The 15,765-nt window shown below is 39.9% G+C and overlaps 1 protein-coding gene across 1 annotated transcript in view; it reads left to right on the top strand.

Moving 5' to 3' along the window:
• The window catches only part of LOC124775839 (ubiquitin-conjugating enzyme E2Q-like protein 1), a 641,480-nt gene that overhangs the window by 558,165 nt on the left and 67,550 nt on the right, over nt 1–15,765 (top strand). Inside the window, exons 4-5 of the mRNA XM_047250674.1 lie at nt 10,446–10,508; nt 10,602–10,700. Coding sequence (XP_047106630.1) covers nt 10,456–10,508; nt 10,602–10,700 — 152 coding nt within the window. The 5' untranslated portion in view covers nt 10,446–10,455. The remainder of the gene's footprint in view (nt 1–10,445; nt 10,509–10,601; nt 10,701–15,765) is intronic.

Below are 15,765 nucleotides of genomic sequence, written 5' to 3'. Positions count from 1 at the left end.
ACTCTCGTATGAAGTGAACGTCAGTGTCGAGGTGTGCCCACGCGATACCATTTTTTCTAGTGCCCTGCAGCATACCGAGGGCAACAGAATCCTATGAATTACGGTTGAATCCCAATGGCTTTTTTGCCTTGAATACACCTGTTCTCCACCAGATCACCGAAGTTAAGCAATGTCGGGCGTGGCCAGTACTTGGACGGTTAACTGCCTAGGTACGCCGCGTACTTTTCGCTGCTTCCCCCTAGCCTTTACAGTAGGGTAAAGAATGAGAGTGGCATAAAGTCTCTGTTTACTAGTCTTGTCCCTGATCACTAGTTTTTGCGCCAAAGCCCTGGGTTAAATTCATGAAGTGAGGGCATGTTACTCTGTTAATGGTGATCCGTAATACGTTAATCTCGGCGAGACGAGTAGGCTATGTGCCGGCACCGGACTTCACCTTTTCCCTCCTCTCATCATCATCATCATCGTCATCATCATCAACCGACACGTACACAACACCACACCACACCACACACACACACACACACACACACACACACACACACACACATTACAGTCGTTTACACTTAACAGCCAACATTAAATACACAACTCTCACACATCGCAAAGGGAAGGTACCATTGTGAGAAAAGGACACAGAAGCATTTCCAGTGCGGCTGTTGAACTGCTCTTCGGTGTCTCCTAGCCAACAATGTCACAAGAATTTAATTTTTTACAAATGGCTAAACGGATAATACGAGGCGTGTTCCGAAACTAAGGTCCTATGACCAATATTTAACCGATGGTAGGCCTGAATGAAATCTGACGCATGCAGCGCTGTCTACCGACTCTTTAGGAAACTACTGCAGTATTGGTTTGATTTAGCAATCGTTTGCCAGTCGATGATGATGATGATGATGATGATGATGATGATGATGATTTGGTTTGTGGGGCGCTCAACTGCGCGGTCATCAGCGCCCGTACAAAGTCCCAATCGTTATACAGTCCAATTTTTTCACAGTTCACTCTAGCCACTGCCACAAATTATGATGATGATGAAATCATGAGGACAACACAAATACCCAGTCCCTGGGCAGAGAAAATATTCAAGCAGGCCGGGAACCGAACTCGGACCCCGTGATCCAGAGGCAGCAACGCTGTCCACTAGACCACGAGCTGCGGACTTTGCCAGCCGATGAGAGCAGATCGCAATAGCCGAGACAATCGTAGATCCCATAAATTGTGAAGCGTACGTGTGATTAGATTTTTGCTGGTAAAAGGACCTTCAGTTCCTGAAATCAATTGTGAGTTAGGCCTAGTTTAGAGACCTAAAGTAGTGAGTGACAAACAAGTTCGTAAGTGGTGTCAAGACTTTCAGAATGGACGAACAAATGTTGAGGGTGAATAGCGGAGTGGCAGATCCAGTATTGAGACCGACGACATCGTTGATCAAATGAACCAAAATCTTCGAATTGATCGCCCAGTGACAATTACTTGTGTGGGTAATGAATTTCAAAATGTTGCTCGAAACTCAAGTAATATGATTGTTACTTAACAATTTGGATATCACAAAATGTGTCCGAGGTGGGTTCCAAAAATTCTCACTGATCAGCGCAAAGGGCAAAGAATATGTAGTGCACGACAGTTTTTGGAGCGCTATAGACAAGATGGAGATGATTTTTTTTCCCACATTGTTACGGACGACAAGAAGTGGTTATCGTAGATCAATGCAGAATCGAAACAACTATCAATGCAGTGGCACCATTCAAGTTCATAACCGAAAAAAAATTAGAAGCAATCTCCCTTCTCGAATCGAAAACTGATGGCTACCATTTTTTGGGACGACAATGGCGTCCTTTTGATTGATTTCATGGACCGTGAGTCAACAATTACAGCTGACGTACAGTGTGAAACGCTAACCAAACTGAGACGTGCGATCCAATATCGACGCCGTGGGAAACTGTCGTCTGGTATAACCACCCTTCACGACAACGTACGCCCGCATACCGCTGCTGAAACCAAGATAAAGAGTCAAGATTTTCGTTGGGAAAAACCTTTCACCAAGCGAGTATTTCCTCTTCTTGCATTTGAAAAAAGTGGCTGTGTGGACATCGATTTCAAAACGACAATGAAGTCAAAACTGGCATTATCAACTGATTCAATTCCCAGATGGCAGATTTTTACCCAGAAGGATTAAAGAAGCAGGTGCAGCATTACAGAAAGTGTATGGATGTTAATGGCGATTATGTAGAAAAGCAAAATTGATATGCAGTAAAATATTATTTTCAATAAAAACTTTTTCTCATGACCTTATCTTTTGCGGCCAAACGAACCTTAGTTTTCTAACACACCACGTATTATATTATAATGAACGAACATTCACGGCAGCGGTCACGCATTCGCTCAGCAACATTGCAGTCAAATTCCACTGCAAGTTAAATACAGAAACTTGATAATGCGTATCTTCTGGAACGATAACGTTGTGCGTTATGCATTTGCTGCAGATAGCAGATATTGTGGGAAGCAACAACGCTTCGTTGCCTGGAAACAGATTATTCGTTTCCTATTTGAAGCTACTAGTTTCATGTTTGAAAACAAAATATTTCTGAGACGTATTTTGAAACCACAGATGCACAAAGTAGTTTCTTAGTAAGTATGAAGATTAGCTGCACTTTGTAATACTTTTCGAGCAATGAAACTGTTTCACTATAGTATTTACGATGTACAAAGATAATTGAATAGCACATGTTATGAACCATTGGGAACTGCTCCTAAATTGTGAAAATTGTGACAATGTCTGAAAAAATGTACCATGGAATTCATTGTCAATGTTGCCCAGTCGAAGATTTCTTTAAAAATTAAATTTACGGAAGCTTTTTCAGGTTGTTACACGTAAAATTTAATAGTTTGTGAGTTATTCAGTCTATTGCCGTTTTTATTATCAATAGAATCTTCTGAATTGGCTTGAGAACTAACTTATAATAGCCTAGAATACACTTCTAAATGTACACGCACTTCGTAAATAGGTTGCTTACACTTCACAACTTTTGTTAAAACAGAGAACGAGATTTCTACCGAGGGTGGTAAGCTACAAGCTTTGGCTCTTCTATTTCCAAGAAAAAAGGCATGCACCTTATGCATGCCTTCGTTGCGCAGTTGAAGATGAAAACAAGTGCATTCGCAAAGTCTAAGAGGAAAGGTACTTCTTAGACATACCATTACGCCGATCACAAGCAGTCAAGAGTCATCAAACTAAGTGGAATCACTGTAACTGGTATCTACAGTTCTCAACGTCGTCAGCAGGAAAGTGAGCTCGGACCAGGATAACTATTCTGCTTCCAGGATTGCTTTATCGAATGGGCACGTAAAACATAGCTTTAAACATAATTTTCTTTCTAAGGGGAAACAAACCACGGCTTTCCGTCGGCATGGTCGTCGCATGAATGACGTGATCAGCTATATTTGTTTGGGCTGCCATCAGATACACGTTGCGAAAGCGAAATTGCAGATATCTTCCGAAACAAGTGTGTCGCCTGACAACTCTTAGGCGAAACACATAGTATAAGGGGGAAAAGTTGTTACTAGTCTCGCGAAAACTTCAGATTTTTATGTGTTACTCTGACAGACATTCACATGGACTAATTTCAAATATATATGTAATATTCAAATGGGAAAATGTTGCTACAATAAACCGTGGAAAATTCTTCATCAATTTACTCAAGTATCACTTGATAATTAATATATTTATGCCGATTCTGGACCAAAGAACATATTGATTAAAAACTCCATGCTATAAACCAAGATTTCAATTACGCTGTATCCACCAACCAAAAATTTATCTACACTCACAAAACGAAATTTTCATTTAACTATCAAATAAATTATTCATTTAAAATTTAATATTCTAAATACTAAATTTAAAAAATAAAATAAAAATTCTGAAATTTATTAAAATTTAATAACATGAATCAGATGATCTTTATTTTTTTTAATCTCGATATATAAAATTCAATCCAATAATTTTCTCTAATTTTTCATCGAATTCTAAAAAGATTTTAGTATAACGATCTTGAAGCGTAATTTTCAATTTATCATCTAAAAGTAATAAAACTTTATCACCATATTTAGGTGACAAAATTTCAGCTTTTCAAACATTGTAAGATTTATGTTTTTTCATCTCTGATAATTTAGTGAACACTTCTGCACAACCATTACTATAACTGTTAAGTTAATTTAGCAGAATTTCAACACTCTAAATTTTGTTCATTTTTTTATTTTACTTACATAGAAAAAAATTGAGTTTTCAAAAGATCAAAACATTTGGAAAACTTTTAATTTTTGAAAACATAAAGTTTTCATATAGATAAAAAATCTGATTGCTATGATTTCAGCTACCTAGTTTCGGCTACATTTTAATTTCTGTATTTCTTGCCCTTTTTAAAATGGAGATGGAAAGGATGACAAAACATGGGCAATACATGTGAAAGAAAGTAATGTGAAATGGAAGTAAATGGAGATTACTGAAAAATTTCAACAAAGACTGGACAACATATATGAAAGAACGTTAATGAATGAAAATTGGAAGTAAATGGAGATTGATGTAAAATGAGGACAACAAAAAATGGACACCATTTGTGAAAGAAAGTAAATGTATAAAAGATCGAAGTAAATGGAGATTGATGAAAAGGAGGACACCAAAAGTGGATGACAATTTATATTTTTTTATATGTATTAAATTAACAACATATAGTAGACAGTAAGGAAATGTACTAAATGTTGAGTATTAAAAGATGTTACTGAATATGGGGTAAAGTTAGATAAACCTAGATTGATTTGTAAAAAAGTGTATTAATAAGGATCGACTTAGTAGATATTATTCAAACAAAAACAACAACAACAACAATAACATATTGAATAGTACCAATGATGTGAGGCATATATTTAAAAAAATGCACTAAATGTGAGACAATAAAAAGTGTAACAGAATATGAGAAGACATTAGGTAAACCTACATCAATTTGCAAAAATGTATAAGTAGTGATCATATGAGTAGATACTATATATTAAAGCGAGAGAACACCCAGAATAGTATGAAAAACATGCATAAGGATATAAACAACAAGCAAGATAATAACCCAGAGTAGTATAGGCAACTACAGTAATAGTGAATATGTAATCCATGTAATATTATAAAGAATTTAATGTGTTTTGAAAAAATCATGAAAAAATACTATCAACTTGTAGAGATTTTAGAAAATTAAGGTGGGAAAACAAAAAAATACTACTCCAACTCGTCATGTCGAATTACTAAAAATCTGTAGTAAGAAATGGAAGAAGACAGAAACGGTAAAATTATAGGTGTTTTTTACAAGAATAAAACACATTACCAGAGTACAAGAGAAGAATTAAACAGTTTGTTAGACCAAGAATACCTAAAGTCGAATGTTTGGATTCAATTTTACTTAAAAACGGTTGTGTAAAAATTACAGTTTACAATAAAAATACGAATTTGCAGAATTAAAAGACTTTAAAAAAACTTTGTAGAAAGAAAGTTGGAAAAAAGATTCTTAAGGTAATTAACAAATGTTATATGGAAGAAAACGATTCGGATTCTAGCGAAGAAAGCGAAACACATAGTGACAAATATTAAACACCCATTTCCACAGTAGGAAGTTGTAAAAGACTGCAATGGTGGATGAATTTACAGAAGATGGACTTAATTTTTGTTTGTTGTTAATTTTATCGTCATGTCGAATTTTTTAAACATAAACAATATATTTTTTACTAAAAATTGTTAAGCTAAATGGTTGGTAAATATGATCAATTTAACAATCAAATTAACGCTATCGTTAATAACCATACGATCAACATTAACGATCAACTGTAATTAACAAGAGGTCAACGATCAATGAGAAAGAAAACGCTGTCATGTGCTGTGAAAATCTGTGATTTCGTTTTCTTTCATTCGGGCAGTTTCAACTATGATAGCAAGGCATGTAAACGATAAAGACAAAGAGTTTTCACGAATACATTCTTTCTCCTTATAAACAATTTCAAACAAAAATCATATGCAAAATAATCTAATTTTTTGAATTCCTTCTTGCCAGCAGCTTTTTAAAAAAAAATAAATTAAAAAAACAGGAAATTTGTATTTATGGTTAATTGGTTTATGATCAGGATGCTACTAAGGAATCTCAATCGTTCAAAATTTGGAAATCCTACCCACTGGAAGATTAAGAATAAAATGATCCCAATCGACCTGCCCACTCATTTTAATCTACTTCAGTTCCTAATCGAGGTTTCATTTGCAATAACAGTAAACAAAGCTCAAGGTCAGAGAGAGGAGTAAGATGACAAATGAGGGGTGGGGGAGGAAATGGACATGGAGAAGGAGTAGAAGGTGATCCACAGAGAGGAGGAGAAGAGAAGGAGACGGCAAAGACAAGGGGAGGAGGAGATGGGCAGAGAGAGGAGTGGAAGGAGTTTAGAATGGGTGTCCAATTTCCGTATATATTTAGCAATTCTGAAGCATTGGCGCGTTCACTAACTTAAATATAAAATTCATCTTATACGTCTTCTAATTAGAATTACATGCCACACACGAGATTTCAGTTTTCATTGCAAATATAAATTCTTAGTTATCGATCTTTTATAAAAGATTGTTAATAAAAATTATGTGATTTAAAAAACTTTACAAATTAAATTTATGGAGAAAAAATGAAACACCAAATACTATTTTTTTAACTGTGTCCATTGTTTTATACCACAGATGTTGTCTGACACGGGCCAGAGTGATAAGAATCGTACAGCATACAGAACAATAATTTTCACGGCATCGATGACACTGTACAAATGCAGCATTTTTATCGCATTTTCTATTAACTCACCTGCAATTTTCATAAAACGGTAGTTAGATGCATGTTAATTAGCATTTATTTATCTTTATGTATTTTATGCTTCACGGGAAACCACCTAGAACATGCACCTTTGTTTGCATAGACAAGGAAACGAACCCAGGCGGTCTGCTTGGCGGACAAGCATTGCACCGCATAACCACCCTAAATTATTGTTATTTTGCTGAATTAAAGACGCTCTGAAAACTTCAAACTCGATTTCCTCGAAACATTTTTACAGTTATATTTAACTGATTTGAGTGGTATTTGAGTTTTGAACCTCACGTACCATAAACGCGAGAGCGTGCTAAAAAGTAATGCCTTCGAATTCTTTAATTCTGTTCTTAGCATCACATGACGAATTACATGTCATATGTATTACTCCATCGAGTTTCCCGCTTAGCTGACGAAAGTTGCAAGCCTATGTCGCTAGAGGGATTCGAATTGTAGTGTGTAACACGGCGGTGAGTAACGTAACTATGTCGGTGCTTGAGAGACTCTCAGAAAACTGAAAGTACGAATTGGAAGAGTTCGTCCACATATGGAGCACCCTCTCCTTCAGCATGACAATGTCGGCCCACGCTTGAGCGTTGCGACATCTGCAACAATGCGCCAGCTTGGGTTCACTGTCATCTATCATCATCCATACACTCCCTACGTAGCCACATCCAATTTTCACCTGTTCCAAAACTTAAAGAACATCGGGAACTTCACTTTGATAGTGATTAGGAGGTGCAAGCAGAACTGAGGCTGTAGCTCCATCAAAAAAGTCAAACATTCTCTCTCCCGTTGGGAGAAATGTGTTCGTCGACAGGGTGACTATGTTGAGAAATAAGTATGAAGACGAAGAATAAAGATTTAGAATGTTAACAACGTTCGCTTTATGTAAAAAATTTTAAGGTTATTCACATAAAGTTCGGAGGCATCAAAAAACTACAAAAATACGTCTGTTGTGTGGTCTCCTTGTGAGATTCTCTGTTGTGTGGCACCCTCTGAAGACTACCGTTGTGAACCGCGACTAGTGGAGATATAACAATATTTGTTTATGCTTCATTTAAATTTTATAATTTTTTTGCTTTAAAATATTCGCATATTGGCACTATGTTTTCTGTATATGTAAAGTAAGGTGCACTATACTGGAAGTTGAAGTTCTTTGCATTGTATGTGAGTAACGTATGTAAAATACTATGTAAATTGTTTATTACGTTAAATAATTTTCTGATGACATTTTGTATTTAAAATATTTTTGTGTATAAATTGTTCATGTTGATGTAAATTTGACAATTGTAAGAAATGGTCACGCTTAGGAACAATGTAAGAAATAGGTGTTATGTAAAAGTCAGTGTGCTTACGTTTGAAACGAAAGTCGCTCTGGGGAGTGGAAAAGGTGGCAAGCGCGAGAAGTAAGTCACACAGTCCATAGGCAGCAGTCATTGAGGCAATACCCATGTGGAGCAGGAGAAGCTTTGCCTGCAAGTTTGCACAAAAATGCCTCGGATGAAGACCGCAAACGGCTTACGGCATAGTTGCGAGTTGTTGGGCTACTGTATGTAAAATTGAACGACGTTAAGAAGAGAAATTGAGCCCTTACAGTAAGATAGTTGCAGGCCGTATTGTGGGAGTGTAGCCGTCATAACTGTTCGCCAGTCCCAAGCCTACAGCCACCAGATAAGGTTATTTTGTATTCTACTTTTGTAGATCGTGAATCATTAACATAAACTGTGGATAATCATTCTTGAACTTTAAAGAAACTGGTTCACCATGTTTTTCATCCTAATCATACACCTATATAGTGTTCCTTCCTGGTGTTTGTTTAATCCGAGTATCCTGTTTTGCACACTCATGAAGTGCCAAGTTAATATAAAGAGGCACCATTTAAATGGCTTTTTTTATTAAATAATGAAAAAAATTTTCTTAACTATTGCAAAGTGTTATAGTAAAAGTTTGCTTACGTAAAATTCCATCAGAATGGAGCCTAGTTACTAGAATCTGTTAAATGACTATATAGAGTAAGTTCAAAGAAATGGTTCAAATGGCTCTGAGCACTATGGGACTTAACATCTATGGTCATCAGTCCCCTAGAACTTAGAACTACTTAAACCTAACTAACCTAAGGACAGCACACAACACCCAGCCATCACGAGGCAGAGAAAATCCCTGACCACGCCGGGAATCGAACCCGGGAACCCGGGCGTGGGAAGCGAGAACGCTACCGCACGACCACGAGATGCGGGCAAGTTCAAAGAATAATAGCTTGTGAAAGTAAGTTCCACTAAGAAAGAAGTTTTCTTGAAGTGAAATTTTCAGTAAAAAAAAGCTTATGCTTTAGTATCTAAGTATTTTAGTATTTAAGTTTGTTGATATGGAAAGTGCTTTTCTGAAGGTCCCCCCTGACCAAATTTTTTTAGCTTCGTTGAAGTAATCTACTGGGCTTTTTCTCTTTTCAAAACGTGATGTATAAGGATTTAGTTCAACATGGTTTACGTGGAGTGATATTGATTTGAAAAAGCAACTTAAACAGTAGCAAGAAAAAAGCAAAATTCATACTTCTGCTTTTCCAATACTTCACTATTTCATTGCCTGGATAGTCCGGCGACCGTTATTACATATTTTAAACCACTAAATGAACTTAGAACTGAGTTGTCTTAGCTTCAATCTGCAAATCTGTGTTAAGTTCCTATGGGACCAAACTGCTGAGATCATTGGTCCCTAGGTTTACACACTACTTAATCTAACTTAAACTAACTTACGCTAAGGACAACACACACACCCATGCCGAGGGAGGACTCGAACCTGCGACGGGGGGAGCCGTTTAGCTTCAATATAGTACTATTCACACTGCGTTTCTTTCTAACCGACCGAGCGAGGTGGCGCAGTGGTTAGCACACTGGACTAGCATTCGGGAGGACGACGGTTCAATCCCGTCTCCGGCCATCCTGATTTAGGTTTTCCGTGATTTCCCTAAATTGCTTTAGGCAAATGCCGGGATGGTTCCTTTGAAAGGGCACGGCCGATTTCCTTCCCCATCCTTCCCTCACCCGAGCTTGCGCTCCGTCTCTAATGACCTCGTTGTCTACGGGACGTTAAACACTAATCTCCTCCTCCTCCTCCTTTCTAACCGACAGACAGAACACACTATCAAATGCTGTAAAAAGTGTAACTCTATTGATTAGCTTTTCGTATTAATAGGACTATCCTCCCATAGTTTATTTTATTTGGAAACTAAGCTAAATTGTAATGAGATGGTTATACGTGGCAACATAGAGACAGAGTTTTCTGTTATTTAGGTAAGATCATACTAAATTACAGTAGTAGTGGCAGCCTTATACGTGGCTTTTCCCGTCACTGGACTATTTGTTCTGTTCTGGTATAGTATAGAGAGTCTATAACAATTTGAAGAGGAGCTAAATAATGGTGCTATTTTTTTATCTGCATTAAGTGACAAATTCGTCAGGCCCTTAGTAAACTTAAGGCGAACGTTTTTACAGGACAAATGTGTCGCTTGCAGCTAAACAGTTCTTTGCTTGCTGGCTGCCAGAGCCCACCTAGTGAGTGGTCCTGTGCGTCGTGTTGCAGGCTGACAACCATGTCGTCGCGCTCTAAGGAAAAGATGGCGGCCGCGTTCCGGCGGCTGTTCCGGCCCAAGCTGGCGTCGTCAGGAGCGGGCGAGGCGGCCGGAGACGCTGCGTCCGGAAGCGGATCCCCGGCCGTGGCGGGCGCCGCCGCCTCCAGCTCCTCCTCCGCAGCGGGGGCGGCCGCTGCTGGCGCCAGCGGCGGCGGCGGCAGCAACTCCAACTCTCCCGTGGCAGCCGCGAGGCGGCTCCTCAGCAGGTCAGGGGGCGCCAAGCGCAGCACTTTCTCTCAACTTCTTTTTTTTTTCATTTCTTTTTTACACCTCAGGTTCCTCTATTTTGGTGCCGTCCTCCATCCCACATTATGAGCTGATTTTTTCCATCTCTACATTTCTCGTTTCAACTTGTGGTCATTGAAACTGCAACACGAAGAAGCACAGTAAACAAAATAGGTTATTTTATTGTGCCTATACAGTAACGATCGTGGTTATCGCTGAAGAAAACGTTTTTCGATTACAGTGGTTTCTTTCGTTTCCAGTTTAACCTGACTGTTAAAATCGCTCAACATAAAAGCTTTCTGAAATAACCGATTTTCGGTTTTTACATTCCTGTTATTTCTAGTAATAAACGTAGACTTCGAACAAAGAACGTAAAAACATATTGACGGAGAAGATCAGGAGATCTCGATCGGTATTGAGTTCATGCTATGGCAGAAACTGGTCTCATTGTCTCCAGGAAGGATGGCAAAAGTGAAGGAGGCAGGTGCGGCGACAGCGTGAACGAAATGACATAAGCTGATGACTTCCCTATATCATCACTACCTTCCGAACTTTACAAAAGCTCTCCTACGAACCTTACAGAACTAACACTCCTGCAAGAAAGGCTATTGCGAAGACATGGCTTAGCCACGACCTTCCAAATTTCACAGAAGCTCCTCTGTGCAGTTTGGAAGGTAGGAGACGAGGTGCTGGCGGATGTAAACCTGTGAGCAGGTATCGTGAGTCGTGGTTCGGTAACTCAGCCGGTAGAACACTTGCCGGAGAAAAGCAAAGGTCCCGAGATCAAGTCTCAATCCGGCACACAGTTTTAATCTCCTAGGAATTTTCATGTCAGCGCACATTCCGTTTCAGAGTGAAAGTCTCGTTTTCCTCGGAACCTTTATACATGAATGCGATTATTGTGATGTGCGTGCAGAACCGGGACTCGTCTGAAAAAGCGACGTGTTGTCACTCTCTGGTTGTTTGTTGCCTTTGGGTCCACTACTGTCGGCGCGTCACTCTCGACTCCCGTGTCAATAGGACCCTCAACAATCGTTGCCGTGCTGGCAGTCCGTGATATTCCAGGTGTCATTGTCCTGGCCGTGTGCGTATTTGTATCACTGCAAACAAGCCCATTTCCTGAGTCAAGCTACGTGATGTGGCTTTGAGATCCCGCACGGCCGAGAGGAAAAGTTTCTGTCCTCTCTGGCGCTAGTTGCGTGGGCCCATTGAGTCCCTGTACGGTTTTGAGTACGGCGTTGTTCAAATGGCTCTGAGCACTATGGGACTTAACATCTGCGGTCATCAGTCCCCTAGAACTTAGAACTATTTAAACCTAAGGACATCACACACATCCATGACCGAGGCAGGATTCAAACCTGCGACCGTAGCGGTCGCGCGGTTCCAGACTGAAGCGCCCAGAACCGCTCGGCCACCACGGCCGACAGTACGGCGTTGTGTACGACCCTCCCGAGCCCGTCGTTTCCTTATCTGCATGAGCTCGTGGCATCCTGACCAACGCGAGCAGCAACATCGCGCAAAACTGATAGGCTACGATCCAGTTGCTGTAGAATTTGTCGAATTCCAACACATGTTGGTAGATATTCCTCCTCCTTACAAGTTGCAAAGCTCGATCTTTTCAAAGACAACATTCAAATGCTCTGGAGACCTTACAGCATAATCTTTACTTATGCACTGCTGTGCAAAACTTAAGGACGAAAGTCATTTTCCATATGTGTCACTGCCAAGTAGCATAGCGCGATGAAACTTCGACCATACAAAGAAAGAACTGCCACAGTAGAGTGTAGAAGATAACTGGAAGACATACACAGAGAAACGAACAGAAATGACACTTTCATTCAAAAACAGTAACTGCACTGAAGTCATCGCATTAATGATGGCCCCTGGGCATTACAAAAGGCAGAGCATGATTATTAACACCTTAAGGACCAAATAGTTCTGTTCCAGCTTACCACAGTGGCCGTGTATTGTGTCTCCCTGACTTGCATGCAGCCCGCACAACATAGCTGCCTTGCAGGTCCTCTAATCTCCTTTCGGTATCCTATGTTGTTTGTACCCAACAGTATTTTTTCGGCTAGCTGCTGTGTTTTTGCATCTGCCCATAAACCATCAGTTTTGCATCTTTTGTATTTTGCAATGTTGTTGTTTGAACAGAAAACGTTTCTATGCATTAAGAAACAATAATTTTTTATGTATGCATAAAATAACCACCTTTACAAACTATAACTGTGATATAATTATAAACAGTATTTGAGAGTGTAATTACTATCTATTGATCAAACTACGTTCAAACTTGTAATTCGTACACAACACATGTTCTAATAGTTCTTCAGTGTGTTGTACTTCTAGCAGCACACTCCCTTGTGAATAGGTACCTTGCAGAACAAGCAGATGCAGCGGATTCCCTTCCCAACTTGTGTGTACTACGAACTTTGCAGTACATGGAAGGGTATTTTCTGGTCCCTGATCCAACCATTTCCTCCAAGTTGTATTTCCTCATATTCCCTGATAGTCTTTGAGGATGGTCTTGTTGAGGTTTCCGAGACGTGGGATTTTTCTGGGGTCTTCGTCTTCTTCTCCATCATCCCCTTCAGCATTCACTTCAGGCTGCAGTATCAGGCTGTCTCCAACAGGAATGACTTGTATTCATCTTCTTTCCTGGTTTCTGCGTTCTATACACAGTGAAGCCATTGAATAGGGCACAGCCGATCAACCAGGGTACTACCTTCTTGCTCTTTCTGAGAAATGATTAGTACTGCAAATATTGGTTTGCTCTGTCCACACCCTTCAAGCATTTATCGAACTGAAGGATACAGTCAGAATTCTTTACAACACCACTCATGCTTTCTACACTCTTCATCGTAGCTGGATTTACAGTGCTAACTATTCTCATCACTTGCTTGAACTTGCAATACAGCAGTTGAAAAGTCAGTTCGAAGTCCCCTATTGGCCCTTATTGTCCCATAGACTCCACGCTTCGGTGCAAGCGAATTATCTGCAGTTTCATACTGTTATAATAGTTGTCCTGATAGACATACGACAGGCGTCTAAATGTTGTGCCAATATAGAAAAAAAGTGGCTTCATCCAGTATGTTACATATGTAACTGTTGTGGCCTCACATACCATTAGCACAAGTAGGCCATATTTCACCAGGATTCCAGATTGTAGATCATAAATCCAAGGTATCATGCCCTAGTCAAATAATATCTCTTGGATGGGTTTATACATAGTCTGACAACGATCCACAAAATGCTGGAGAATCGGTCGGACGTTATAGAGCCTGTCTGCTGGATCATCCTGTCGTGAATTGTCGGAAAAGTGCCGTGCGTTCCACATCTGCTGCCATCGATTGCGACTCATCAGCTGTCCGACGTTAGGAGTTTCAAACAAAGGGCCTGTGCTCCATTAGTACCGATAACTGTCCATTTTAACTTGTCCCATCACAAGTATGATCGCTAAAAATCATTTCATTTCAACAACTGAAATGTCGGTCTACTTTATTGTGTTGTGTGATGCTATATATTAATGTAAATTCTGACCGCGATGTAGATTAGATTGTGTTACGAAAACATCAAATAATTCGTCACCAAAAGAGCGAGGTACAACCTCTGAAGTGCAACATGGATTATCGGGAACAGTTGTAAGGCCTAGCTGACCTCCAAAGGTTCCAAATATGTGACTGGATTGTCATTCGTATAGCCACTTCTTGTATCCGTTCCACGTAAACAAGTGTCTACCCCGTCATCAGTACTAGCATCACTCTCACTCACCAACACACGTAGCTGTTTTAAGTGTTTTCAATGTTTAGTTGACGTCGAGGGCCCAAACTCACTGCCACTATCATTAGTAGTATAGCAGTTGTCATTCTCTGTATCCCTTGGTGCATCCCATAAGGCATCTGCATATAAATCATGAAACATTTCACCGCCACACAAAGTACGTTGCCAATGACACGCTATCTTGTGCGATGATTCCTGGAGCGTAAGATCATCCTTGTATCCATGCAGATTTCATTGCTATCATAATCGGACAAGTGGTCAAATAAAACGGCACTAATATCTTGTCCATAGAATAACGCTAGGTACAGGAATTTTTAGACTGTTTCCACTTATGAAATAAGTAGACATACAAACTTCGCTTTTCGTCAATTATCGATGTATTCGACTCTCATACACAATAAAACTCTCACTTTCAACATAAATATATAACTTCCGGTAAGTACCTCGTACAGTCGAACGTCAGGAACAAATTAAATTACAGTTAAAAGAAAGTTGGCTTTGATACTATAACTTTTCTTAACATAAATCAGAAAATAAATCTTGCCTATAGCAATGTTACGTCAAAAGTTATCAAGAGTTCTTTTTCAACTTTCTTTGTTTTAATAACAATAGTCAATGACCCAGTAAGCACAGAGCTTCATATAAACTCTATGGTTCTTCCTTACACACTCACTAAAACATCTAGGGATTGCCCGACAGACACTTGTCGGTGCCGTTAGTCCGCCGCGTCTACTTTCTTCCCGCGACTGATTTTAAACGTGCACACACAAACATGTGACGCGCAGTAGATAGGATTCTACCATCCCACACTCATATCCGGAATCTCGTGTGTTCGAGACGGTAGAAGGCTGAGTGGTTCTAGAATTTACACAGACATTCTCGAATCACTACACTAATCCATGCCTTGCCCGCAAATGGTACAAACTTTATCCAACGGAGAGTACAGCAGACGTAAACGACGCCCACGTAGGAATAGGAAAACGGAGATTTCTGTTCCCTGTCAGCCGCCGTTGGCCTCTATAATACGGAGATCTGAGGGCCCGTCAGCAGTGTGTCAGTAGGGTGTGTGATCACCATGGACAGCAGTGCACCCTCTGCAGCGTGCTCCCACGCTGCCCACAAGGTTGGTGAGGAGATCTTGTAGTACGGCGTTCCACTCGTTCACAAGCGCTGTAGGCAACAGCTGGGTAATCGTTGGTTCATGTGGACGTGCTGCAATAGTGTCTCCAGCGCAACCCACACGTGCCTGATTGGATTTAAGTCGGG

Source organism: Schistocerca piceifrons, chromosome 2 (assembly GCF_021461385.2).
Source record: "Schistocerca piceifrons isolate TAMUIC-IGC-003096 chromosome 2, iqSchPice1.1, whole genome shotgun sequence".
Taxonomy (NCBI): domain Eukaryota; kingdom Metazoa; phylum Arthropoda; class Insecta; order Orthoptera; family Acrididae; genus Schistocerca; species Schistocerca piceifrons.
Note: the sequence above shows the minus strand (reverse complement) of the source record. Positions and strands in the feature narration are given on the sequence as shown.